Source organism: Fringilla coelebs, assembly GCF_963513975.1.
Source record: "Fringilla coelebs genome assembly, chromosome: 32".
NCBI lineage: Eukaryota > Metazoa > Chordata > Aves > Passeriformes > Fringillidae > Fringilla > Fringilla coelebs.
This window is the reverse complement of record NC_140058.1, coordinates 393696-420036: the sequence shown is the minus strand read 5'-3', so window position 1 is coordinate 420036 and position 26341 is coordinate 393696. Positions and strand designations below refer to the sequence as shown.

General features: G+C 58.1%; 2 protein-coding genes across 3 annotated transcripts in view; one reads left to right on the top strand and one right to left on the bottom strand.

Annotated features, from left to right (window-relative positions):
• The window catches only part of LOC311164428 (2-hydroxyacyl-CoA lyase 2-like), a gene marked incomplete at its 3' end in the record, with an annotated part of 28618 nt that extends 6816 nt beyond the window's left edge, over positions 1–21802 (bottom strand). Inside the window, exons 1-3 of one of the 2 annotated variants that reach the window (XM_084223884.1) lie at positions 21608–21802; positions 5225–5334; positions 2864–3065 (exon numbers count right to left, since the gene is read on the bottom strand). In XM_084223884.1, the coding sequence (XP_084080010.1) occupies positions 2864–3065; positions 5225–5334; positions 21608–21683 (388 nt within the window). In that variant the 5' untranslated portion in view covers positions 21684–21802. Of the gene's footprint in view, positions 1–2863; positions 3066–5224; positions 5335–9487; positions 9542–21607 lie in introns of those variants that run through there. The other variant, XM_084223885.1, reaches the window with a different exon arrangement.
• Positions 17225–18472, top strand: LOC311164446 (uncharacterized protein). Its single transcript, XM_084223910.1, has 2 exons — positions 17225–17652; positions 18427–18472. Exons 1-2 carry the CDS (start codon positions 17266–17268, stop codon positions 18448–18450), a joined length of 411 nt encoding a protein of 136 aa, XP_084080036.1. The 5' UTR covers positions 17225–17265; the 3' UTR covers positions 18451–18472.
• Positions 21803–26341: the final 4539 nt, after the last annotated feature.

The window sequence follows — 26341 nt, the reverse complement described above, 5'->3', positions numbered from 1 at the left end:
TGGAGATGTTTGGGACACCCCAAAACCTTCTGGAGATGTTTGGGGACACCCCAAAACCCTCAGGAGATGTTGGGGACACCCCAAACCCTCTGGAGATGTTCTGGGACACCCCAAAACCCTCTGGAGATGTTTGGGACACCCCAAAACCCTCTGGAGATGTTCTGGGACACCCCAAAACCCTCAGGAGATGTTCTGGGACACCCCAAAACCCTCGGGAGATGTTTGGGGACATCCCAAACCCTCTGGAGATGTTGGGGACACCCCAAACCCTCTGGAGATGTTCTGGGGACACCCCAAACCCCTCTGGAGATGTTCTGGGGACACCCCAAAACCCTCAGGAGATGTTTGGGACACCCCAAACCCCTCTGGAGATGTTGGGGACACCCCAAACCCTCAGGAGATGTTTGGGACACCCCAAAACCCTCAGGAGATGTTCTGGGACACCCCAAACCCTCAGGAGATGTTTGGGACACCCCAAACCCCTCAGGAGATGTTGGGGACACCCCAAACCCTCAGGAGATGTTGGGGACACCCCAAACCCCTCTGGAGATGTTTGGGACACCCCAAAACCCTCAGGAGATGTTCTGGGACACCCCAAACCCTCTGGAGATGTTCTGGGACACCCCAAACCCTCTGGAGATGTTTGGGACACCCCAAAACCCCTCTGGAGATGTTTGGGACACCCCAAACCCCCTGGAGATGTTTGGGGACACCCCAAACCCTCTGGAGATGTTTGGGACACCCCAAAACCCTCTGGAGATGTTCTGGGACACCCCAAACCCTCTGGAGATGTTCTGGGACACCCCAAACCCCTCTGGAGATGTTTGGGACACCCCAAACCCCTCTGGAGATGTTTGGGACACCCCAAACCCTCTGGAGATGTTTGGGACACCCCAAACCCCCTGGAGATGTTTGGGGACACCCCAAACCCTCTGGAGATGTTCTGGGGACACCCCAAACCCCTCTGGAGATGTTTGGGGACACCCCAAACCCTCTGGAGATGTTCTGGGGACACCCCAAAACCCTCTGGAGATGTTCTGGGACACCCCAAACCCTCTGGAGATGTTCTGGGACACCCCAAACCCTCTGGAGATGTTTGGGGACATCCCAAACCCTCTGGAGATGTTTGGGGACACCCCAAAACCCTCTGGAGATGTTTGGGGACACCCCAAACCCTCTGGAGATGTTCTGGGACACCCCAAAACCCTCAGGAGATGTTTGGGACACCCCAAACCCTCTGGAGATGTTTGGGACACCCCAAACCCTCTGGAGATGTTTGGGACACCCCGAACCCCTCTGGAGATGTTTGGGACACCCCAAACCCCCTGGAGATGTTGGGGACACCCCAAACCCCCTCTGGAGATGTTCTGGGACACCCCAAAACCCCCTGGAGATGTTTGGGACACCCCAAAACCCTCTGGAGATGTTTGGGACACCCCAAAACCCTCTGGAGATGTTGGGGACACCCCAAAACCACCTGGAGATGTTCTGGGACACCCCAAAACCCCTCTGGAGATGTTCTGGGACACCCCAAAACCCCTCTGGAGATGCCATCCACGGGGCCACCTCCCTCCCTCGGTGACGAACGGGGACAAACGGGGACAAATGGGGACAAACGGGGACAAATGGGGACAAATGCCACCCTGGACATCCCAATCGTCCTTGAACCCTCTGAGGTGACCTCACCAAGGTGGGACACCCCAAACCCCTCTGGAGATGCCATCCCTGGGGCCACCTCCCTCCCTTGGGGACAAACGGGGACAAATGGGGACAAATGCCACCCTGGACATCCCAATGGGGACAAATGGGGACAAATGGGGACATCCCAAGAGTCCTTGAACCCTCTCAGGTGAGCTGGGTCCCCACCAGGGTGGGACACCCCAAACCCCTCTGGAGATGATTGGGGACACCCCAAACCCCTCTGGAGATGTTCTGGGACACCCCAAACCCCTCTGGAGATGCCATCCCTGGGGCCACCTCCCTCCCTTGGTGACAAACGGGGACAAATGGGGACAAATGCCACCCTGGACATCCCAATGGGGACAAATGGGGACATCCCAAGAGTCCTTGAACCCTCTCAGGTGAGCTGGGACAGGGTGGGACACCCCAAACCCCTCTGGAGATGTTCTGGGACACCCCAAAACCCCCTGGAGATGTTCTGGGACACCCCAAACCCCTCTGGAGATGCCATCCATGGGGCCACCTCCCTCCCTTGGGGACAAATGGGGACAAATGGGGACAAATGCCACCCTGGACATCCCAAAGGGGACAAATGGGGACATCCCAAGAGTCCTTGAACCCTCTCAGGTGAGCTGGGACCCCACCAGGGTGGGACACCCCAAACCCCTCTGGAGATGCCATCCCTGGGGCCACCTCCCTCCCTTGGTGACAAACAGTGACAAATGGGGACATCCCAATAGTCCTTGTACCCTCTGGAGATGTTCTGGGACACCCCAAACCCCTCTGGAGATGTTGGGGACACCCCAAACCCCTCTGGAGATGTTCTGGGACACCCCAAACCCCTCTGGAGATGTTGGTGACACCCCAAACCCCTCTGGAGATGTTCTGGGACACCCCAAACCCCTCTGGAGATGTTCTGGGACACCCCAAACCCCTCTGGAGATGTTCTGGGACACCCCAAACCCTCTGGAGATGTTCTGGGACACCCCAAACCCTCTGGAGATGTTCTGGGACACCCCAAACCCCTCTGGAGATGTTGGTGACACCCCAAACCCCTCTGGAGATGCCATCCACAGGGGCCACCTCCCTCCCTCGGTGACACACGGTGACACACGGTGACGCCCCCCCGGGGCGGGGGCCACCTCCCTCCCTCGGTGACACACGGTGACACGCGGTGACACACCCGAGACGCGCGAGACGGCGTCGGCGGCGAAGACGGCGGTGGCCTCGTGGCGCGTGTCCACCACGCGGATGCCGAGCTTCTCGCAGGCCACCAGCACGGGCGAGATGTGCCCGCCGGGCAGCGCGAACAGGAAACGCACGCCGTGCGCCCGCAGCACCGCCGCCACCAGCTCGCCGCCGTGCCGGGGGCTGGCCGTGTCCACCTGGGGACAGGGGGACAGAGGGGACATTGGGGACATCGGGGACACCGCCGCCACCAGCTCGCCGCCGTGACGGGGGCTGGCCGTGTCCACCTGGGGACAGAGGGACAGGGGGACATTGGGGACACCATGGGGACACCGCAGGCACTGCCACCACCAGCTCGCCGCCGTGCCGGGGGCTGGCCGTGTCCACCTGGGGACAGAGGGGACATTGGGGACACCACGGGGACACCGCGGGCACCGCCGCCACCAGCTCGCCGCCGTGCCGGGGGCTGGCCGTGTCCACCTGGGGACAGGGGGACAGGGGGACATTGGGGACACCACGGGGACACCGCCGCCACCAGCTCGCCGCCGTGACGGGGGCTGGCCGTGTCCACCTGGGGACAGAGGGGACATTGGGGACACCGGGGACACCGCGGGCACCGCCGCCACCAGCTCGCCGCCGTGCCGGGGGCTGGCCGTGTCCACCTGGGGACAGAGGGACAGGGGGACATTGGGGACACCACGGGGACACCGCCGCCACCAGCTCGCTGCCGTGACGGGGGCTGGCCGTGTCCACCTGGGGACAGGGGGGACACCAGGGATGTTGGGGACACCGCGGGGATGGGGGGGCGTTGGGGACAGCGCGGGCACCGCCGCCACCAGCTCGCCGCCGTGACGGGCCTGGCTGCGTCCACCTGGGGACAGGGGGGACGGGGGGGCGTTGGGGACACCGCGGGGACGGGGGGGCGTTGGGGACACCGGGAACACCGTGGGGACAGGGGGGCGTTGGGGACACCACGGGGATGGGGGGACATTGGGAACACCGCGGGGATGGGGGGACGCCGGTGACACCAGGGACAGTTGAGCTCAGGGGGCTCCAGGCCACCGGTGTCACCTGTGCCCAATGTCCTCCTTGTTCCACCTGTCCCACCAGAGACACCAGTGTCACCTGTCCCCAATGTCCTCCATCCCACCGCTGTCCCCAATGTCCCCTGTGTCCTCCCTGTGTCCTCCCAGCCCCAGTGTCCCAATGTCGTCAATGTCCCCAACATCCTCAATGTCCCCATGTCCCAAATGTCCCCCAGTCCCCAATGTCCCCAATGTCCTCCCAGCTCCCAATGTCCCCAACATCCCAATGTCCCAATGTCCCCAGTGTCCCAAATGTCCCCAGTGTCCCCAGTGTCCCCAATGTCCTCCCAGCTCCCGGTGTCCCCGATGTACCCAACATCCCCAATGTCCCCGGTGTCCCCAGGGTCCCCCCAAAGTCCCCAATGACCCCAATGTCCCCCAGTCCCCAATGTCCCCAACACCTCCAACATCCCCCCAGCTCCTGCTGTCCCCACAACCTCGAGTGTCCCAAATGTCCCCTCAATGTCCCCAGTGTCCCCCCAATGTCCCCCCAGCTCCTGGTGTCCCCCCAGCCCCCAGTGTCCCCCAGAGCACCACCGTCACCAATGTCCCCAATGTCCCCAACTCCCCAATGTCGCCCCAATGTCCCACATTGCCCAATGTCCCCCCAATGTCCCCAAGGTGTCCCCAATGTTCCCCCAATGTCCCCCAAATGTCCCCAGTGTCCCCAATGTCCCCCCAATGTCCCCAATGTCCCCCATTGTCCCCAGTGTCCCCAGTGTCCCCAACATCCCCAATGTCCTCATGTCCCCAATGTGCCCCAGTCTCCAATATCCTCCCAGCCTCCAGTGTCCCCAAAGTCCCCCCAATGTCCCCAGTGTCCCCCATTCCCCTATGTCCCCGCAATGTCCCCAGTGTCCCTCATGTCCCCACAATGTCCCCATGTCCCCACAATGTCCCCATGTCCCCACAATGTCCCCAGTGTCCCCAATGTCCCCCCAATGTCCCCCAATGTCCCCCCAATGTCCCCAATGTCCCCCAATGTCCCCAATGTCCCCAATGTCCCCCAATGTTCCCCCAATGTCCCCAATGTCCCCCATTCCCCTATGTCCCCAATGTCCCCAGTGTCCCCTCAATGTCCTCAATGTCCCCAGTGTCCCCAATGTCCCCAATGTCCCCAATGTCCCCACAATGTCCCCAATGTCCCCATGTCCCCAATGTTCCCAATGTCCCCCAATGTCCCCAATGTCCCCAATGTCCCCCCAATGTCCCCATGTCCCCAATGTCCCCAATGTCCCCAATGTCCCCCAATGTCCCCAATGTCCCCAGACCTTGTGGCGCAGGCGGTAGAGGAGCCCAAGGCGCTGGGCCACCACCAGCAGGGCCAGGGCCACCAAGGCCACCAGGGCCACCAGGACGGTCACCAAATCCATGGGAGGAGCTGCAAAACAACGGGGACACCTCTGTCACCACGGGGCCACCACGGGGCCACCACGAGGTCAGATGTGACACTGGTGCCACTGCTGCCACCTGTGCCCAAGTCCCCTGTCGCATCTGTCCCACCTGTGTCACCATGAGGTCACCACGAGGTCAGAGGTGACACTGGTGACACTGGTGCCACCTGTACCCATGTCCCCTGTCCCATCTGTCCCACCTGTGTCACCATGAGGTCATCACGAGGTCAGAGGTGACACTGGTGACACTGGTGCCACCTGTGCCCATGTCCCCTGTCCCATCTGTGTCACCACGAGGTCAGAGGTGACACTGGTGACACTGGTGCCACCTGTGCCCATGTCCCCTGTCCCATCTGTCCCACCTGTGTCACCACGGGGCCACCACGAGCTCAGTGGTGACACTGGTGACACCTGTGCCACCTGTGCCCAGTGTCCTCCGTGCCACCTGTGCCCATGTCCCCTGTCCCCAATGTCCCCAATGTCCCCCTGGTTCCACCTGTGGGACAGGAACTTCTGGGGACACCAAGAACTGCTTGGGGACACCGTGGGAATCCTGGGGACACCGGGGACAGCTTGGGGACACCATGGGAACCCTGGGGACACCGAGAACCACCCAGGGCCACCATGGGAACCCCTGGGGACACCAGGGACTGCTTGGGGACACCAGGGACAGCTTGGGGACATCAAGAACAACTCAGGGCCACCATGGGAACCCCTGGGGACACCGAGAACCACCTGAGGCCACTGTGGGAACACAGGGGACACGAGGGACAGCTTGGGGACACCAGGGATGGTTTGGGGACACCGAGAAGCACTTGGGGACACCATGGGAACATTGGGGACACCAAGAGCTGCTGGGGACATCAGGGACGGTTTGGGGACACCAAGGACAGCTTGGGGACATCGGGAACAACCCAGGGCCACCGTGGGAACCTCTGGGGACACAAAGGACAGCTTGGGGACATCAGGGACAGCTTGGGGACATCAGGGATGGTTTGGGGACACCAGGGACAGCTTGGGGACATCAGGGATGGTTTGGGGACACCAGGGACTGCTTGGGGACACCGTGGGAACCCCTGGGGACATCAGGGACAGCTTGGGGACACCAGGGACAGCTTGGGGACACCAGGGACTGCCTGGGGACATCAGGGATGGTTTGGGGACACCAAGAACCACCTGGGGACACCAGGGACAGCTTGGGGACATCAAGAACTGCTCGGGGACACCGTGGAACCCTGGGGACACCAGGGACTGCTTGGGGACACCAAGAACCACCTGGGGACACCAGGGACAGCTTGGGGACACCAGGGACAGCTTGGGGACACCGTGGGAACCCCTGGGGACACCGTGGGAACATAGGGGACATCAAGAGCCGCTGGGGACATCAGGGACAGCTTGGGGACACCAGGGACAGCTCAGGGCCACCGTGGGAACCCCTGGGGACACCAAGAGCCCCTGGGGACACCGGGAGTGACCCGGAAATAATTGAGCCCTGTTTAATTAATTAGACTGGGTTAATTAAACTCTGGATTAATTGAGCGCTGTTTAATTAATTAGATTAATTAAACTCTGGATTAATTGAGCGCTGTTTAATTAATTAGACTGGATTAATTGAACCCTGTTTAATTAATTAGATTAAACTCTGGATTACCTGGACCCATCCTAATTAATTAGATTGGATTAATTAAACTCTGGATTAATTGAACCTTGTATAATTAGTCAGACTGGATTAATTAAACTCTGGATTAATTGAGCCCTGTTTAATTAATTAGATTGGATTAATTAAACTCTGGATTAAGTGAACCTTGTTTAATTAATCAGACTGGATTAATTAAGCTCTGCATTAATTGGACCCAGTTTAACCAGTCCCAGTTTATCCGGATTCCCACACCCGCCCACGTTAATTTGCATAATCAGAGCCTCATTTGCATACACAGGCATCATCACGCAGCTCATGCAGCTCATTTGCATAATCAGCGTTGGCTTAATTACCCCTAACGAGCTTCTGCCCCTCCCCCAAACATTCCTGGAATTCCCTCCCTGCTCCCAAACGGGGGCAAAAATCCCAAATTTGGGCAAAAAAATCCCAAATTTGGGGGCAAAAATTTCCAATTTTGGGTGAAAAATCCCAAATCTGGGCAAAAAATTTGAAATTTTGGGGCAAAAATCCCAAATTTGAGCAAAAGTCCCAAATTTTGGGGCAAGAATCCCCAAATTTTGGATGGAAAATCTGAATTTTGGGGCAAAAAATCCAAATTTTGATGCAAAAATGCTGAATTTTGTGGCAAAAAATTCCCAAATTTGGGTCAAAACTCTCGAATTTTGAGTGGAAATGCCAAATTCGAGCAAAAATCCCCAAATTTGGGGGAAAATTCCCAAATTTTGGAACAAAAGCCCTGAATTTTGGGCCAAAATCCCAATTTTGTGGCAAAAATCGTCAAATTTGGGGGACTAATCTCCAATTTTGTTGCAAAAAATCCCAAATTTGGAGTAAAAATCCTCAATTTTGAGGCAAAAACCCCGAATTTTGTGGCAAAGATCCCCAAATTTGGGACGAAAATCCCAAATTTGGAACGAAAATCCTCGATTTTAGGTCCAAAAATCACAGATTTTAAATCAAAATCCTCATTTTTGGGGGAAAAATCCCCAAATTTGGGCCAAAAATCCCAAATTTGGGGGCAAAAATTTCCAATTTTGGGTGAAAAATCCCAAATTTGAGATGGAAAATCTGAATTTTGGGGCAAAAAATCCGAATTTTGATGCAAAAAAATTCCCAAATTTGGGTCAAAACTCTCGAATTTTGAGTGGAAATCCCAAATTTGGGGTGAAATCCCCGAATTTTGGGTGAAAATCCCCGATTTCGATCCAAATTCCCAAATTTTGAGGACAAAAATTCCAATTTTTAGGTCCCAAATCGTGATTTTTGAGCCACCCGATTGTCACCTCTGTCCCCAAGGCCACCCTGTCTCCCAATTGTCACCTTTGTTCCCTGTCCCCAGGGCCACCCAGAGCCCCGATTGTCACCTCTGTCCCCAGGGCCACCCTACTCCCTGATTGTCACCAAGGCCACCCTGTCTCCCAATTGTCACCAGGGCCACCCAGAGCCCCGACTGTCACCTCTGTCCCTGATTGTCACCTTTGTCCCCAGGACCACCCTGCCCCTGATTGTCACCAAGGCCACACACAGCCCCAATTGTCACCCCTGTCCCCAACTGTCACCTCTGTCCCCAAGGCCACCCTGCCCCCCAATTGTCTCCAGGGCCACCCTGCTCCCTGATTGTCACCAAGGCCACCCTGTCCCCTGATTGTCACCTCTGTCCCCAGGGCCACCCAGAGCCCCGACTGTCACCTTTGTCCCCAAGGCCACCCCAATGCTCTGGACCATCCCCTCTGTGTCCCCAAACCCCCGGCCTGCTGTCCCCCAGGTGTCCCCAACCCCCCCCCGGTGTCCCCAAACCCCCCCGGTGTCCCCAGGTGTCCCCCCCGCTGTCCCCTCCCGCTGTCCCCCAAGTGTCCCAAAAGCGCTCCCGGTGTCCCCAAACCCCCCAAGTGTCCCCAACTCCCTCCCGGTCTCCCCAACCCCTCCCGGTGTCACCAAACCCCCGGCCCGGTGTCCTCCAGGTGTCCCCAACCCCCCTCGGTGTCACCAACCCCCCCCAAGTGTCCCCAACCCCCCTCGGTGTCACCAACCCCCCCCAAGTGTCCCCAACCCCCCCCCGGTGTCACCAACCCCCCCCAAGTGTCCCCAACCCCCCCCAAGTGTCCCCAAACCCCTCCAGGTGTCCCCAACCCCCCCCCCGGTGTCCCCAACCCCCCCAAGTGTCCCCAAACCCCTCCAGGTGTCCCCAACCCCCCCAAGTGTCCCCAAACCCCTCCAGGTGTCCCCAACCCCTCCCGGAGTCCCCAACCCCCCCCGGTGTCCCCAACCCCCCCCAGTGTCCCCAGCCCCCCCCGCTGTCCCCTCCAAGTGTCCCCAAACCCCCCCCGCTGTTCCCCCCGCTGTCCCCCGAGTGTCCCCAACCCCCCCCGGTGTCCCCAACCCCCCCCGGTGTCCCCAACCCCCCCAAGTGTCCCCAACCCCCTCCGGGTGTCCCCCGGTGTCCCCAACCCCCCCCCGCTGTCCCCCCGCTGTCCCCTCACCTTTCCTTCACCGGAAGCGCCGCGCGCTCCCTGGCCCCGCCCACCCCGGCCGGCTCCGCCCAATCAGCGCGCCCCGCCTCGCGGTCACGTGATCGCGCGCGCCGCTTTTCCCCCCGCCCCCCGATCCGCGATCGCCGCTCTTCCGGGTCGGCGCGATGACGTCATGTGCACGCGAACGAGCCCGGCACGCTGATTGGTGAGTTGCTAAAGAGGGCGGGGCTACGGGTGGGGCGAGTGGGAGTGGGCGGGGTGATGCTCAATGGGCGGGGCTTGACAAGACCACGCCCCTTTGAGACCCCTCCCCCACCCGATTGGGCGAGACAAGGAGGGGAAATAAAAATAAATTAAAAAATTAAAATGAATTAAAAGTTGAAATAAAATAAAATAAAATAAAATAAAATAAAATAAAATAATAAAATAAAATAAAATAAAATAAAATAAAATAAAATAAAATAAAATAAAATAAAATAAAATAAAATAAAATAAAATAAAATAAAATAAAATAAAATCGAATTAAACTAAAATTAAATTAAAATTAAAAATTCAATCAACGTGAATTCAACTTTCCAAGTTCCCATTTGAGGAAGAGGCTCCAACCTGGGGCTCCCGTTTGGGGATTTGGGGGAATTTGGGGAATTTGGGGATTTGGGGGAATTTGGGGATTTTGGGAATTTTTGGGGATCCCTTTTGGGGCAGGGGGAGTTTGAGGGTGGGAGATTTTTTGGGAATTTTGCGGATTTTTTGAGGGATTTTTTTGGGATTTTGGGGGGAATTTGGGGGATTTGGGGGGAGATTTGGGGGGGGGTTTAATGGATTTTTGGGAATGTTTTGGGGGATTTTTTAAAGGATTTTTTAAGGATTTTTGGGGATCTTTTTGGGATTTTTAGGGCATTTGGGGGGATTTTGGGGAGATTTTTGGATGGATTTTGGGGGAGATTTTTTTTTTATTTTTTGGGGGATTTTTTAAAGGATTTTTTTGGGATTCTTTTGGAATTTTGGGGGATTTTTGGGGGATTTTTGGGGGGATTTTTTAAAGGATTTTTTTGGGATTTTTAAATGGATTTTTGGGGGATTTTTTGGGGAGTTTTTGTAAGGATTTTTTGGGGGATTTTTTGGGATTTTTGGGGGGGGGGGTTGGGTTTTTTAGGGGATTTTGGGGGCATTTTTTAAAGGATTTTTTTAAGGATTTTTGGGGAATCTTTTTGGGATTTTTAGGGCATTTTTGGGGATTTTGGGGAGATTTCTTGATGGATTTTTGGGGATTTTTCGGAGATTTGGGGGATTTTGGGAGGGATTTTTTTATTTTGGGGGAATTTTGGGGGGATTTTTTAAAGGATTTTTTGGGGGATTTTTTTTAGGATTTTTGGGGATTCTTTGGGCATTTTGGGGGGCGATTTTTTGGGATTTTTAGGGGGATTTTTTAAAGGATTTTTTGGGGGATTTTTAAATGGATTTTTAGGGGATTTTGGGGATTTTTTTGGGGAGTTTTTTTGGGGGAGTTTTTGCAAGGATTTTTATAAGGATTTTTGGGGGATTTTTTGGGATTTTTGGGGGGATATTTTTTTACTTTTTGGTGGATTTTGGGGGGGGATTTTTGGGGAATTTTTTTTAATTTTTGAAGGATTTTGGGGGGGATTTTGGGGGATTTTTTGGGATTTCGGGGGGATTTTTTAAAGGATTTTTTTAAGGATTTTTGAGGATCTTGGGGAGATTTCTGGATGGATTTTTGGAGATTTTTAGGGGATTTTGGGGATTTTGGGGGGGATTTTTTTTTTAATTTTGGGGCATTTGGGGAATTTTTTAAAGGATTTGGGGGGGGATTTTTTAAAGGATTTTTTGGGATTTTGGGGGGATTTTGGGGGGGATTTAGGGGGATTTTTTAATGGATTTTTGGGATTATTTGGGGATTTTGGGGAGGGGTTTTAAGGATTTTTAGGGCATTTTGGGGAGACTTTTTGATGGATTTTGGGGGATTTTTAGGAGATTTGGGGGCTTTTGGGGGGGATTTTTCTTTATTTCTGAGGAATTTTGGGGGGAATTTTAAAAGGATCTTTTGGGAGATTTTTTTAGGATTTTGGGGGATCCTTTTGGAATTTTTGGGGATTTTGGGGGAGGATTTTTAGGGATTTTTTGTGGGATTTTTTGTGGGATTTTTAAAAGCATTTTTTGGGATTTTGGGGGGATTTTTAGGGGATTTGGGGGGATTTTTTGGGATTTTTTGTTAGATTTTTGGGGGATTTTTTGGGGATTTTTTCAGATTGTTTTTGGATTTTGGGAGATCTTTTGGGATTTGGGGGGGATTTTTTTTAGGATTTTTAGGGGATTTTTGAGGATTTGGGGGGGATTTTTTTGATTTTGGGGATTTTTGGGGAATTTTGGGGGATTTTAGGGGATTTCTGGGGATTTTTTTTTTATTTTGGGGGATTTTTTGGGGGGGGATTTTTGGGATTTTTTGGGATTTTTTGGGGATTTGGGGGGGATTTTTTTTTATTTCGGGGATTTTTTTGGATTTTGGGGGATTTTTCGGGATTTTTAGGGATTTTGGGATTTTTTGGGGGGTTCCATTTTGGGGCTTTTTTGTCGGTCCCATTTTCGGGAAGTTTGGGGGTATTTTGGGGTGGGTTGAGCATTTTAGGGTCCCAGTTTGGGGGGATTTGGGATTTTGGGGGTGATTTGGGATTTTTTGGGGTGATTTGGAGTTTTTTTCGGGTTGATTTGGGATTTTGGGGGTGATTTGGGTTTTTTTGGGGTGATTTGGGGTTTTTGGGGGGGTTCCATTGTGGGGGGGATTTGAGGATTTTTAGGGGTTCCATTTTTGGGGTGATTTGAGGTTTTTTCGGGGTAATTTGGGGGTTTTTGGGGTGATTTGGGGATTTTTTGGGATGATTTGAGGTTTTTTGGGATGATTTGGGATTTTTGGGGTTGATTTGGGATTTTTTGGGGTGATTTGGGGTTTTTTTGGGGAGATTTGGGATTTTTTGGGTTGATTTGAGGTTTTTCGGGGTGATTTGGGTTTTTTCGGGGTGATTTGGGGTTTTTGAGGTAATTTGAGGGGTTTGGGGGTGATTTGGGGTTTTTTCTGGGGTGATTTGGGCTTTTTGGGGGGATTTGAGGTTTTTTAGGCGTAATTTGGGTTTTTTCGGGGTGATTTGGGGGTTTTGGGGGTGATTTGGGATTTTCTTGGGGTGATTTGGGGGTTTTTGAGGTGATTTGGGGTTGTTTTGGGGGTGGTTTGGGCTTTTGGGGGGTGATTTGAGGTTTTTTGGGGGTGAATTGGGTTTTTTTGGGGTGATTTGGAGTTTTTGGGGGGGTCCCATTGTGGGGGGGTTTGAGGTTTTTTAGGGGTTCCATTTTTGGAGTGATTTGAGGTTTTTTGGGGGGTTGATTTGGGGTTTTTTGGGATGATTTGATGATTTTGGGGGAGATTTGGGTTTTTTTGGGGTGATTTGGGGTTTTTTTGGGGTGTTTTGAGGTTTTTTGGGGAGATTTGGGATTTTTTGGGTTGATTTGAGGTTTTTTCGGGGTGATTTGGGTTTTTTCGGGGTGATTTGAAGGTTTTTCGGGGTGATTTGGGGTTTTTTTGGGGTGATTTGGGGTTTTTTGGGGGGGATTTGGGATTTTTTGGGGTGATTTGAGGGTTTTTCTTGGGGTGATTTGGGTTTTTTTGGGAGATTTGGGCTTTTTGGGGGGGATTTGAGGTTTTTTAGGCGTAATTTGGGTTTTTTCGGGGTGATTTGGGGGTTTTGGGGGTGATTTGGGATTTTCTTGGGGTGATTTGGGGGTTTTTGAGGTGATTTGGGGTTGTTTTGGGGGTGGTTTGGGCTTTTGGGGGGTGATTTGGGGTTTTTTGGGGGGTCCCATTTGGCGGGATTGAGGATTTTTGGGGGTTCCATTTTTGGGGTGATTTGAGGTTTTTTTGGGCGTAGTTTGGGGTTTTTTGGGATGATTTGACGGTTTTTGGGGAGATTTGGGATTTTTGGGGTTGATTTGAGGTTTTTTTGGGGGGTGATTTGGGATTTTTAGGGGGGTCCCATTTGGGGGCGTCGAGGATTTTTGGGGGTTCCATTTTTGGGCTGATTTAGGGGTTTTTTGGGGTGATTTGAATTTTTGGGGGTGACTTGGGGTTTTTTGGGTGATTTGGGATTTTTGGGGGTGATTTGGGGTTTTTTTGAGGTGATTTCGGGTTGTTTTGGGGGTGGCTTGGGCTTTTTTGGGGTGATTTGAGGTTTTTTGGGGTGATTTGGGGTTTTTTGCGTTTTTTGAGGGTTTTTTGGGGGGTTTTTGAGTTTTTTTGGGGATCCCCTTTTTTTGGGGGGGGGGTCTCTCCCCCAGGCCGTCCCCACCTCTCCCCTCCCCCCCCCAATAAAAAAGTGACAGCGGCCAAAAAAATTCCGTCCCCGCCGGAAATCCCCGTGGGTGGCGCTTGGGGACACTCGGCGACACTTGGGGACACTTCCCATCCGTGACGTCACGGCCGGGAGGGTCCCCAAAACCTCCCCTCCCCCACCCTCCCACGGTGTCGCCGCTTCCTCGCGCCTCGGTCCCCACCCCCGGTGTCGCTTTTGTCCCCACCCCCCGCGCGGATCTGTCCCCACCCCCGGGGTGGCTTTGTCGCCGGTGCCACCCCGCCCCCCCCAGGGTTGGGTTTGTCCCTCCCCGGTGTCGCCGTTGTCCCCGAGGTGTCCCCGAGGGGTCCGTTCGGTCCCCCCAGAGTGTCCCCAACCCCGTCTCGGTGTCCCCCTCGATGTCATTGTCCCCTCCTCGGTGTCATTGTCCCCTCCCCGATGTCCCCAACACCGTCCAGGTGTCCCCAACCCCATCTCGGTGTCCCCAACCCCTCCCCGGTGTCCCCCCCAGTGTCATTGTCCCCTCTCCGGTGTCCCCAACCCCTTCTCGGTCCCCCCGCCCCCCCTCCGGTGTCACTGTCCCCTCCCCGATGTCCCCAACCCCGTCTTGGTGTCCCCAACCCCTCCCCGGTGTCCCCTCCCGGTGTCATTGTCCCCTCCCCGATGTCGCCGCCCCCTCCCCGCTGTCTCCGGTGCGTTCCCTGATGTCACCTCCCCGCTGACAGGTGGCACCGGTGGCACTGCTGGGACAAGAGGGACATTGGGGACAGGTGGCACTGGTGGCACCGGTGTCAGCCCTGACCCCGTGGTGACCCCGTGGTGACCCCGTGGTGACCCCGTGGTGGCCACAGGTGGCACAGGGGGGATGGAGGACGCTGGGGACAGGCGACACCCGTGTCACCGCTGACCCTCCCCGTGTCCCCTCCCCGATGTCGCAGGTCCCCTCCCCGATGTTCTCCCCCTCGATGTCACCGCGTCCCCTCCCCGATGTCCCCAGTCCCTTCCCCGATGTCGCCGCCCCCTGCCCGATGTCGCCGGTGCATTCCCTGATGTCACCTTCCCGGTCCCTTCCCCATGTCCCGCTCCCTGATGTCACCGTGTCCCCTCCTTGATGTCCCTGTCCCCTCCCCGATGTCCCTGTCCCCTCCCCGATGTCCCCGGTGCTTTCCCCGATGTCCCTCCCCCGATGTCGCCGGTCCCCTCCGTGATGTCCCTCCCGTGATGTCACCGTGTCGCCTCCCCAATGTCCCTTTCCTTCATGTCACCGTCCTCTCCCCGATGTCCCCTCCCCGCTGTCCCCGGTCCCTCCTCGATGTCACCGTCCCCTCCCCGCTGTCCCCGTGTCCCCTCCCCGCTGTTCCAGTTCCCTCCCCGACATCCCCGGTGCATTCCCTGATGTCACCGTCCCGTCCCCGCTGTCCCCTCCCTGATGTCACCGTGTCCCGTCCCCACTGTCCCCTCCCCGATGTTCCAGTTCCCTTCCCGCTGTCCCCTCCCCGATGTCCCCGGTCCCTCCCCGATGTCACCGTGTCCCCTCCCCGCTGTCCCTGGTGCATTCCCCGTGTCCCCTCCCCACTGTTCCAGCCCCCCCTCGATGTCACCGTGTCCCCTCCCCGATGTCCCCAGTCCCTTCCCCGATGTCGCCGCCCCCTCCCCACTGTCCCTGGTGCATTCCCCGATGTCCCCGTGTCCCCTCCCCGATGTTCCCCCCCTCGATGTCACCGTGTCCCCTTCCCGCTGTCCCTGGTGCATTCCCCGTGTCCCCTCCCGGCTGTCCCTTCCCCACCGCCCCCTCCCCGATGTCCCCGTCCCCTCCCCGATGTCCCCTCCCCGCTGTCCCCGTGTCCCCTCCCCGCTGTTCCAGTTCCCTCCCCGACATCCCCGGTGCATTCCCTCATGTCACCGTGTCCTCTCCTTGATGTCACTGTCCCCTCCCCGATGTCCCCGGTCCCTCCCCGATGTTCCAGTCCCCTCCCCGAAGTCCCCTCCCCGATGTCACCGTGTCCCCGCCCCACTGTCCCCGGTGCATTCCCTGATGTCCCCGTGTCCCCTCCCCGCTGTCCCTTCCCCACCGCCCCCTCCCCGCTGTCCCCGGTCCCTCCTCGATGTCACCGTCCCCTCCCCGATGTCGCCTCCCCGCTGTCCCCATGTCCCCTCCTCGCTGTTCCAGTTCCCTCCCCGACATCCCCGGTGCATTCCCTGATGTCACCGTGTCCTCTCCTTGATGTCACTGTCCCCTCCCCGATGTCCCTTCCTTGATGTCACCGTGTCCCCTCCCCGGTCTCCTCCGTGATGTCCCCGTCCCCTCCCCGCTGTCCCCGTGTCCCCTCCCCGCTGTTCCAGTCCCCTCCCCACTGTCCCCGGGGTATTCCCCGCTGTCACCGTGTCCCCTCCCCGCTGTCCCCGTGTCCCCTCCCCACTGTTCCAGTCCCTTCCCCGCTGTCCCCGGGGCATTCCCTGATGTCCCCGTGTCCCCTCCCTGATGTTCCAGTCCCCTCCCCGGTCCCCGTGTCCCCTCCCCGCTGTCCCCGGTGCATTCCCTGATGTCACCGTGTCCCCTCCCTGATGTCACCGTGTCCCCTCCCCGCTGTCCCCGTGTCCCCTCCCGCTGTCCCCGTGTCCCCTCCCCGCTGTCCCCGGGGCATTCCCTGATGTCACCGTGTCCCCTCCCGCTGTCCCCGTGTCCCCTCCCCGCTGTCCCCGTGTCCCCTCCCCGCTGTCCCCGTGTCCCCTCCCCGATGTCCCCGGTGCATTCCCTGATGTCACCGTGTCCCCTCCCCGCTGTCCCCGGGGCATTCCCTGATGTCACCGTGTCCCCTCCCGCTGTCCCCGTGTCCCCTCCCGCTGTCCCCGTGTCCCCTCCCCGTTCCTGTCCCGTTAAAAGCGGCCCCGCTCCGCTCTGTCGCCGATGTCGCCGCGATGTCGCCGCTCGCAGACGCCGAGAATCCCGCGGCGGCCCCGCGGCCCTGCCGGTGCCTCTGCCCGGAGCCGGAGCGGGACCCGAACCGGGACCCGAACCGGGACTGGCACCGGGAGCGGGACCCGAACCGGGACCAGAACCGGGAGCGGGACAAAAACCGGGACCAGAACGGGCACCAGAACCGGGACTGGGACCAGAACCGGGACCAGAACGGGCACCAGAACTGGGACCGGAACGGGGACATGAACAGGGACTTGAACCGGGACCAGAACGGGCACCAGAACCAGAACCGGGACTGGGACCAGAACGGGCACCAGAACCAGAACCGGGACTGGGACCAGAACGGGCACCAGAACCAGAACCGGGACTTGAACCGGGACCAGAACGGGCACCAGAACCAGAACCGGGACTGGGACCAGAACGGGCACCAGAACCAGAACCGGGACTTGAACCGGGACCAGAACGGGCACCAGAACCCGCACCAGAATCAGAACTGGGACCAGAACCGGGACATGAACCGGGACCAGAACGGGCACCAGAACTGGGACCAGAACCCGCACCAGAACCGGGACCGGAACCGGGACTGGCTGTGGGACACGAACCGGGACATGAGCAGGCCCCAGAACTGGGACCAGAATCGGGACCGGAACTGGGACCGGCACCCGCACCAGAGCCAGAACTGGGACATGAACCGGGACCGGGACGTGAACCGGGACCCGGACCAGAACCGGGACCGGGATCGGGACGCGGAGCAGGGCGGGCCCCGCGCGCAGCCCCGGTGCCGGTGCCGGTGCCGGTGCCGCCTGCTCCCGGCGCTCGCCGCCATCGCCGCCCTGGCCGCGCTCGGAGCCGCCGCCGCCGCCGCCCTGGGGGCGCTCCGGGGGCCGCGCCCGGTGCAGGTGGGCACGGGGGGGGGCGGGGTCTGTCCGTCTGTCCGTCCGTCTGTCCGTCTGTCCGTCCTGAGGGCGGCGTGGCCGCTTGTCCCGGGGCCGGGGTGTCCCCGGTGTCCGTTTGTCCGGGCGTCCTGGTTGTCCGGTGGTCCGGGTGCTCGTCCTGGTGTCCGTTTGTCCCGGTGTCCGTTTGTCCCACTGTCCGTTTGTCTCGGTGTCCGGTTATCCAGGTCTCCCAGTGTCCATTTGTCCTGGTGTCCGTTTGTCCAGGTGTCCCGGTTGTCCGGTGGTCCGGGTGCTTGTCCTGGTGTCCACTAGTCCAGGTGTCTGTTTGTCCCGGTGTCCGTTTGTCCCAGTGTCCATCTGTCCCAGTGTCCGTCTGTCCCGGTGTCCGTCTGTCCCGGTGTCTGTTTGTCCTGGTGTCCGTCTGTCCCGGTGTCTGTCTGTCCCGGTGTCCGTTTGTCCCGGTGTCCGTCTGTCCTGGTGTCCATTTGTCCCGGTGTCCGTCTGTCCTGGTGTCCGTTTGTCCCGATGTCTGTTTGTCCTGGTGTCCGTTTGTCCCGGTGTCCGTCTGTCCCGGTGTCCGTCTGTCCCGGTGTCCGTTTGTCCCGGTGTCCGTCTGTCCCGGTGTCCGTTTGTCCAGTTTTCCGGTTGTCTGGGTGTTTTTCCTGGCGTCCGTTTGTCCTGGTACCTGTTTACCCAGGTGTCCATTTGTCCGGGTCTCCCAGTGTCCATTTGTCCCAGTGTCTGTTTGTCCAGGTGTCCAGATGTCCGTTTGTCCAGGTGTCCGTCTGTCCTGCCGTTTGATTGCCTGGCTGTCCGTGTGTCCCGGCGTCCGTCCCTCTGTCCGTCCCGGTGTCCAGTTGTCCGGCTGTCCGTCCAGGTGTCTGTCTGCTCTCCGTCTGTCCGTCCGTCCCTCCGGGGGGGTTCCACCTGTCCAGGCGTCCGTCTGTCCAAGTGTCTGGTTGTCTGTCCGTCCAGGTGTCTGCCCGGGCGTCCGTCTGTCCGTCCATCCATCCGTCCGTCCATCCGGGTGTCCAGTTACCAGCCTGGTTGTCCAGGTGTCCGTCTGTCCGTCCGGCTGGCTGTGTGTCTGGCTGTCTGTCCAGGTGCTTGTCCGTCTGGGTGTCCTCCTTGCCCTGGGCTTTGTCCGTCTGTCCCGGTGTCCGTCTGTCCGGGTGTTCGTCTCTCCGGGTGTCCATCCACCCAGGTGTCCATCTGTCCGTGCAGGTGTCCGTCCGTGTGTCCGTCTGTCCATCCATCTGTCCGCCTGTCCACCCAGGTGTCCATCTGTCCGTGCAGGTGTCCGTCCGTGCGTCTGTCTGTCCATCCCTTTGTCCCTGTGTCCATCCAGGTGTCCCTCTGTCCGTGCAGGTGTCCCTCTGTCCGTGCAGGTGTCCGTCCGTGTGTCCGTCTGTCCATCCACCTGTCCGTCTGTCCATCCCCGTGTCCCTGTGTCCATCCAGGTGTCCATCTGTCCGTGCAGGCGTCCGTCTGTGTGTCCGTCTGTCCATCCACCTGTCCGTCTGTCCATCCAGGTGTCCGTCTGTCCATCCCCGTGTCCCTGTGTCCGCCCAGGTGTCCGTGTCGTGTGTCCGTCTGTCCATCCCCGTGTCCCTGTGTCCGCCCAGGTGTCCCCATGTCCCCTCCTGTCCCCTCCCGGGGGGCACCAATGTCACCATCCCCTCCCCTCCCCCCACCCCGTGCCTCAGTTTCCCCAGATCGCGGAAATTCCCCTTTTCCCCTTCTTGGGGACACCGGGGACACCTGGGGGACACCTTGGGGACATTGTGGACACTGGAGACACCTTGGGGACACCTTGGGGACACCTTGGGGACACCTTGGGGATACCGGGGACACCTTGGGGACAGCCTGGGGACATTGGGGACACCTTGGGGACGTTGTGGACACCTTGGGGACACCTTGGGGACACTTGGGGACCTTGGGGATGTCTTGGGGACATTGGGGACACCTTGGGGATGTCTTGGGGACACCTTGGGGACACTTGGGACGCTCCTGCTGACGTTGTCCCCTCCTGTCCCCTCCTGTCCCCTCAGGCTGCCACCGCCGCCCACGTCCTGCTCAGCGCCGGTAAGTCCTGAATGTCCCCTGCTGTCCCCTGATGTCCCCTGATGTCCCCTCCTGTCCCCTCATGTCCCCTCCTGTCCCCTGATGTCCCCTGGTGTCCCCTCCTGTCCCCAGTGTCCCCTCCTGTCCCCTCCCGTCCCCTCCATGTCCCCTCCCCCCCCCGCAGTCATCTCGAAATTGTCACCCGGAGGAAGTGTCACCTCCGCCGTGTCCCCTCCTCCGTGTCCCCTCCCCCGTGTCACCTCTCCCGCCGCATCCGGGGGTGGCACAGGCGGCGTCACGGAGTGTCCCCAGGGTGTCACTGTCCCCAGGGTGTCACGGAGTGTCCCCAGGGTGTCACGGAGTGTCCCCAGGGTGTCACTGTCCCCAGGGTGTCACGGAGTGTCCCCAGGGTGTCACTGTCCCCAGGATGTCACTGTCCCCAAGATGTCACGGAGTGTCCCCAGGGTGTCACTGTCCCCAGGGTGTCACGGAGTGTCCCCAAGATGTCACGGAGTGTCCCCAGGGTGACATGGAATGTCCCCACGGTGTCCCCAAGATGTCACGGAGCATCCCCAAGGTTTCAGTGTCCCCAGGGTGTCACTGTCCCCAAGATGTCACGGAGTGTCCCCAGGGTGTCACTGTCCCCAAGATGTCACGGAGTGTCCCCAGGGTGTCATGGAGTGTCCCCAGGGTGTCACTGTCCCCAGGGTGTCACGGAGTGTCCCCGGGGTGTCACTGTCCCCAGGATGTCACTGTCCCCAAGATGTCACGGAGTGTCCCCAGGGTGTCACGGAGTGTCCCCAGGGTGTCACTGTCCCCAGGGTGTCATGGAATGTCCCCAGGGTGTCCCCAAGGTGTCACGGAGCTTCCCCAAGGTTTCAGTGTCCCCAAGATGTCACGGAGTGTCCCCAAGGTTTCACTGTCCCCAGGGTGTCACGGAGTGTCCCCAGGGTGTCACGGAGTGTCCCCAGGGTGTCACGGAGTGTCCCCAGCCTCACCCCTTGTCCCCTGTGTCCCCAACCCCCCCCCCCCAGTGTCCCCAGTGTCCCCAGGCTCCCTCCTCCCCTCTGTCACCTGCTGTCCCCTCTGTCCCTGAGCCACCCGCTGTCCCCCTGTCCCCAGTGACCCCAGTGTCCCCCTGTCCCCACTGACTCCTGATGTCCCCCTGTCCCCAGTGTCCCCATGTCCCCAGTGTCCCCATGTCCCCAGTGTCCCCCTGACCGCTGTCCCTGCTGTCCCCAGGCTCGCTGTCACTGTCCCCAGTGTCCCCCTGTCCCCCTGACCGCTGTCCCCGCTGTCCCCGCTGTCCCCAGGCTCGCTGTCCCCATGTCCCCAATGTCCCCAATGTCCCCTGACTGTGTCCCCTGTCCCCAGGCTCACTGTCCCCATGTCCCCATGTCCCCAATGTCCCCTGACCGTGTCCCCTGTCCCCAGGCTCACTGTCCCCATGTCCCCAATGTCCCCAGTGTCCCCAATGTCCCCTGACCGTGTCCCCCTGTCCCCAGGCTCACTGTCCCCATGTCCCCAATGTCCCCAATGTCCCCAATGTCCCCAATGTCCCCAATGTCCCCTGACCGTGTCCCGTGTCCCCAATGTCCCCTGACCGTGTCCCCTGTCCCCAGGCTCGCTGTCACTGTCCCCCTGACCGTGTCCCCTGTCCCCAGGCTCGCTGTCCCTATGTCCCCATGTCCCCAGGCTCGCTGTCCCCAATGTCCCCTGACCGTGTCCCCTGTCCCCAGGCTCACTGTCCCCATGTCCCCAGTGTCCCCAATGTCCCCTGACCGTGTCCCCCTGTCCCCAGGCTCGCTGTCCCCATGTCCCCAGTGTCCCCAATGTCCCCTGACCGTGTCCCCTGTCCCCAGGCTCGCTGTCGCCGTCCCCGCGCTGGCGTTACCAGGACGGCGTCCGGGGCGTTTTCCTGAGCGGCGACATCCGGCCGGACCCCTCGGGGACATCACTGCGGGTGACATCGGGTGGCCTCTACCTCCTCTACGGCCAGCTGGCTGTCACCTGCGCGGCGGCCAGCTGTCCCCAAGGCGCTGTCACCCTGCGGCTGCGTCGCGCGGTGTCGCCGGGGCCGCTGCTGGCCGTGTCCCTGTCGCTGCCGCCCGCCGCCGGGGGACACCGCCACCGCTCGGGGCTGGCCCAGGCCGTGCGACACCTGCGGCCCGGCGACATCCTGAGCCTGGAGCTGGCTGGGGACAGCGTCGGGGACAGCGTTGGGGACAGCGCGGGGGACGCGGGCGGGTGGCAGCTGGAGCGGGAGGAGCGCGAGGGGAACTTCGTGGGGATGCTGCGGATCGCGGGAGGGTGACGGCGACAGGGAGGGAGGTGGCACCGGGTGGTGGCACCGGGTGGTGGCACCGGGTGGTGGCACCGGGGTGATGAGGGGGGTGGCCGGCCTCGTGTCCTGCCGGTCACCTGGCGGGGTGGGGCTTGGGGACATCCCGAGTGGGGAGGTTTGGGGACGTCGAGGGGCGTCGGTGACGTCCAGACCCAGAGATTTGGGAACAAGGGACATTGGTGATGTCCAGACCCAGAGGTTTGGGGACATCAAGGGACATCGGTGACATCCAAACCCCAAGGTTTGGGGACAAGGGACATCAGTGACGTCCAGACCCAGAGATTTGGGGACAAGGGACATCGGTGACCTCCAGACCCCAAGGTTTGGGGACATCAAGGGACATTGGTGACATCCAGACCCAGAGATTTGGGGACATCGAGGGACATTGGTGACGTCCCTGGTTGGAGATTTGGGGACATCAAGTGACATTGGTGACGTCCAGACCCAGAAGTTTGGGGACATCAAGGGACATTGGTGAGGTCCAGACCCCAAGGTCTGGGGACAAGGGACATTGGTGATGTCCATGGTTGGAGATTTGGGGACATCAAGTGACATCGGTGACCTCCAGACCCAGAGATTTGGGGACATCAGGGGACATCGGTGACGTCCAGACCCAGAGGTTTGGGGACATCAAGGGACATTGGTGACGTCCATGGTTGGAGGTTTGGGGACATCGAGGGACATCGGTGACATCCAGACCCAGAGATTTGGGGACAAGGGACATCGGTGACATCCAGACCCAGAGATTTGGGGACATCAAGTGACATCGGTGACGTCCAGACCCCAAGGTCTGGGGACAAGGGACATTGGTGATGTCCATGGTTGGAGATTTGGGGACATCAAGTGACATCGGTGACCTCCAGACCCAGAGATTTGGGGACATCAGGGGACATTGGTGACATCCAGACCCAGAGATTTGGGGACATCAAGTGACATCGGTGACGTCCAGACCCAGAGGTTTGGGGACATCGAGGGACATTGGTGACCTCCAAACCCCAAGGTTTGGGGACAAGGGACATTGGTGACGTCCATGGTTGGAGGTTTAGGGACATCGAGGGACATCGGTGACATCCAGACCCAGAGATTTGGGGACATCAAGGGACATTGGTGACATCCAGACCCAGAGATTTGGGGACAAGGGACATTGGTGATGTCCATGGTTGGAGGTTTGGGGACATCGAGGGACATTGGTGACGTCCAGACCCAGAGATTTGGGGACATTGAGTGACATCGGTGACATCCAAGGCCGGAGGTTTGAGTGACAAGATCCTCGTGTCCAGAGATTTGGGGACATCAGGTGACATCGGTGACATCCACACCCAGAGATTTGGGGACATCAGGTGACATCGGTGACCTCCACACCTGAAGATTTGGGGACATTGAGTGACATCACTGCCCCGCCCCCGTTTGGTGCTTGGGGACACTTGGGGACATTTGGGGACATTTGGGGACCCAGTGCTGGACACTTGGGGACATTTGGGGACCTGGTGCTGGACACTTGGGACCTCCTTGGGGACATTGGGGACACTTTGAGGAGGAGGTCCCTGCTGTCCTTAATTAATTCTTGTTCTTAATTAATTATTTATTAATGATTCTCCTTAATTGATTATTTATTAATTAACGAATAAATTTATTTATGGATTCTTTTTACCGCCTGCATTGTCCCCAAAAAAAGGGGGGGTGACAACCCTGGGGTGGCACCGAGGGGACATCGGGGGTCCCCAACCACAAATCCCCCCAAAATTTAACCCAGAACCCCCCAAATTTACCCCAGAACCCCAAAATTTACCCCAAAACTCCCAAATGTAACCCCAGAACCCCCAAAATTTACCCCAAAACCACCAAAATTTAACCCAGAACCCCCAAATTTAACCTCAGAACCCCCCAAACTTAAACCAGAACCCCCCAAATTTACCCCAAACCCCCAAATTTACCCCCAACCCCCCAAATTTAACCCAGAACCCCCCAAATTTACCCCAAACACCCCAAATTTAACCCAGGACCCCCAAATTTAACCCAGAACCCCCAAAATTTACCCCAAAACTCCCAAATTTAACCCAGAACGCCAAAATTTACCCCAAAACCCCCAAATTTAACCCAGAACGCCCCAAATTTACCCCAAAACCCCTGAAATTTGACCCCAGAAGCCCCAAATTTACCCCCAAACCCCTAAATTTATCTCAAAACCCCCAAATTTACCCCAGAACCCCCAAATTTACCCCAGAACCCCCAAATTTAACCCAGAACCCCCAAATTTACCCCAACCCCCCCCAATTTACCCCAAAACCCCCAAATTTAACCTCAGAACCCCCAAATTTAACCTCAGAACCCCCAAATTTAACCCAGAACGCCCAAATTTACCCCCAAACCCCCAAAATTTGACCCCAGAAGCCCCAAATTTACCCCAAACCTCCCAGATTTACCCCAGAACCCCCAAATTTAACACCAGAACCCCCAAATTTACCCCAGGACCCCCCAAATTTACCCCAGAAGCCCCAAAATTTGCCTTATCAGCCCCAAAATTAACCCAATCACTCCAAAATTTAACCCCATCACCCCCACATTTGCCTGAGACCCCAAAATTGTCCCAGATCCCCCCAAAAATTGCCCCAGGTGCGGGTTCGGGGGTGGGAAATGTGGGGTGAAATATTTGGGGTGCTGGGAGTGGGGTGCAGAATTTGGGGTGGGAAATTTGGGGTGCAGAATTTGGGGTGCAGAATTTGGGGAGAGAAATGTGGGGAGGGAAATGTGGGGTGCAGAAATTTGGGGTGCCGAATCTGAGGTGGGAAACATGGGGTGCAGAATTTAGGGTGCAGAATTTGGGGTGGGAAATTTGGGGTGGGAAATTTGGGGTGGGAAATTTGGGGTGCAGAATTTGGGGTTGGAAATGTGGGGTGTAGAATTTGGGGTGCAGGATTTGGGGTGGAAAATGGGGGGTGCAGAATTTGGGGTGCAGAATTTGGGGTGCAGAATTTGGATTGCAGAATTTGGAGGGCAGAATTTGGGGTGCAGGATTTGGGGCGGGAAATTTGGGGTGCAGAATTTGGGGTGGGAAATTTGGGGTGCAGAATTTGGGTGGGAAATATAGGGTGCAGAGTTTGGGGTGCAGAATCTGGGGTCGGAAATTTGGGGAGGGAAATGTGGGGTGCAGAATTTGTGGTGCAGGGTTTGGGGTGCAGAATTTGGGGTGCAGAATTTGGGGTGCAGTGTGTGTTGTCCTTCACTGTTATGGTGTCCCCATGTCCCCTCTGATGTCCCCATGTCCCTTTTCGTGTCCCCATGTCCCTTATGATGTCCCCATGTCCCTTCTGGTGTCCCCCTGTCCTTCATGTCCTTTACCATGTCCCCATGTCCCCTCTGATGTCCCCATCGCCTCTCTGACGTCCCCATGTCCCTTAGGGTGTCCCCATGACCCCTCTGGTGTCCCCATGTCCCTTATGATGTCCCCATGTCCCTTGTGGGTGTCCCCCCATCCCCTACGGACTCCCTGTGACCTCTCTGGTGTCCCCATGTCCCCTATAATGTCCCCATGTCCCCTCTGGTGTCCCCATGTCCGTTATGGTGTCCCCAAGACCTCCCTGGTGTCCCCAAGACCCTTGTGGGTGTCCCCATGTCCTCTCTGGTGTCCCCGTCACCCCTCTGGTGTCCCCATGTCCCTTCTGATGTCCCCATGTCGCCGCTGGTGTCCCCACTCCCCCCACATGTCCCCATGTCCCCTCTGATGTCCCCACTCCCCCCACATGTCCCCATGTCCCCTCTGATGTCCCCATGTCGTCTCTGGTGTCCCCATGCCCCCTGTGGTGTCCCCATGTCCCCTCTGGTGTCCCCACTCCCCCCACATGTCCCCATGACCCCTCTGATGTCCCCACTCCCCCCACATGTCCCCATGTCCCCTCTGGTGTCCCCATGTCCCTCATCATGTCCCCATGTCCCCTCTGATGTCCCCATGTCCCCTCTGGTGTCCCCACTCCCCCCACGTCCCCATGACCCCTGGGGTGTCCGGATGACCCCTGGGGTGTCCCCATGTCCCCTCTGGTGTCCCCACTCCCCCCACATGTCCCCATGTCCCCTCTGATGTCCCCACTCCCCCCACATGTCCCCATGCCCCCTGTGGTGTCCCCACTCCCCCCACATGTCCCCATGTCCCCTCTGATGTCCCCATGTCCCCTCTGATGTCCCCATGCCCCCTGTGGTGTCCCCACTCCCCCCACATGTCCCCATGTCCCCTCTGATGTCCCCACTCCCCCCCATGTCCCCCCCTCCAAGGACACCGAAGCCGATTGC

Coding starts and splice junctions, on each gene's coding strand:
- LOC311164446 (XM_084223910.1), top strand. CDS start 17,266: ATGAACCGGGACCAGAACGGGCACCAGAACTGGGACCAGAACCCGCAC. Junction 17,653..18,426: donor GGGGGCCGCGCCCGGTGCAG/GTGGGCACGGGG, acceptor CCGTTTGTCCAG/GTGTCCGTCTGTCCTGCCGT.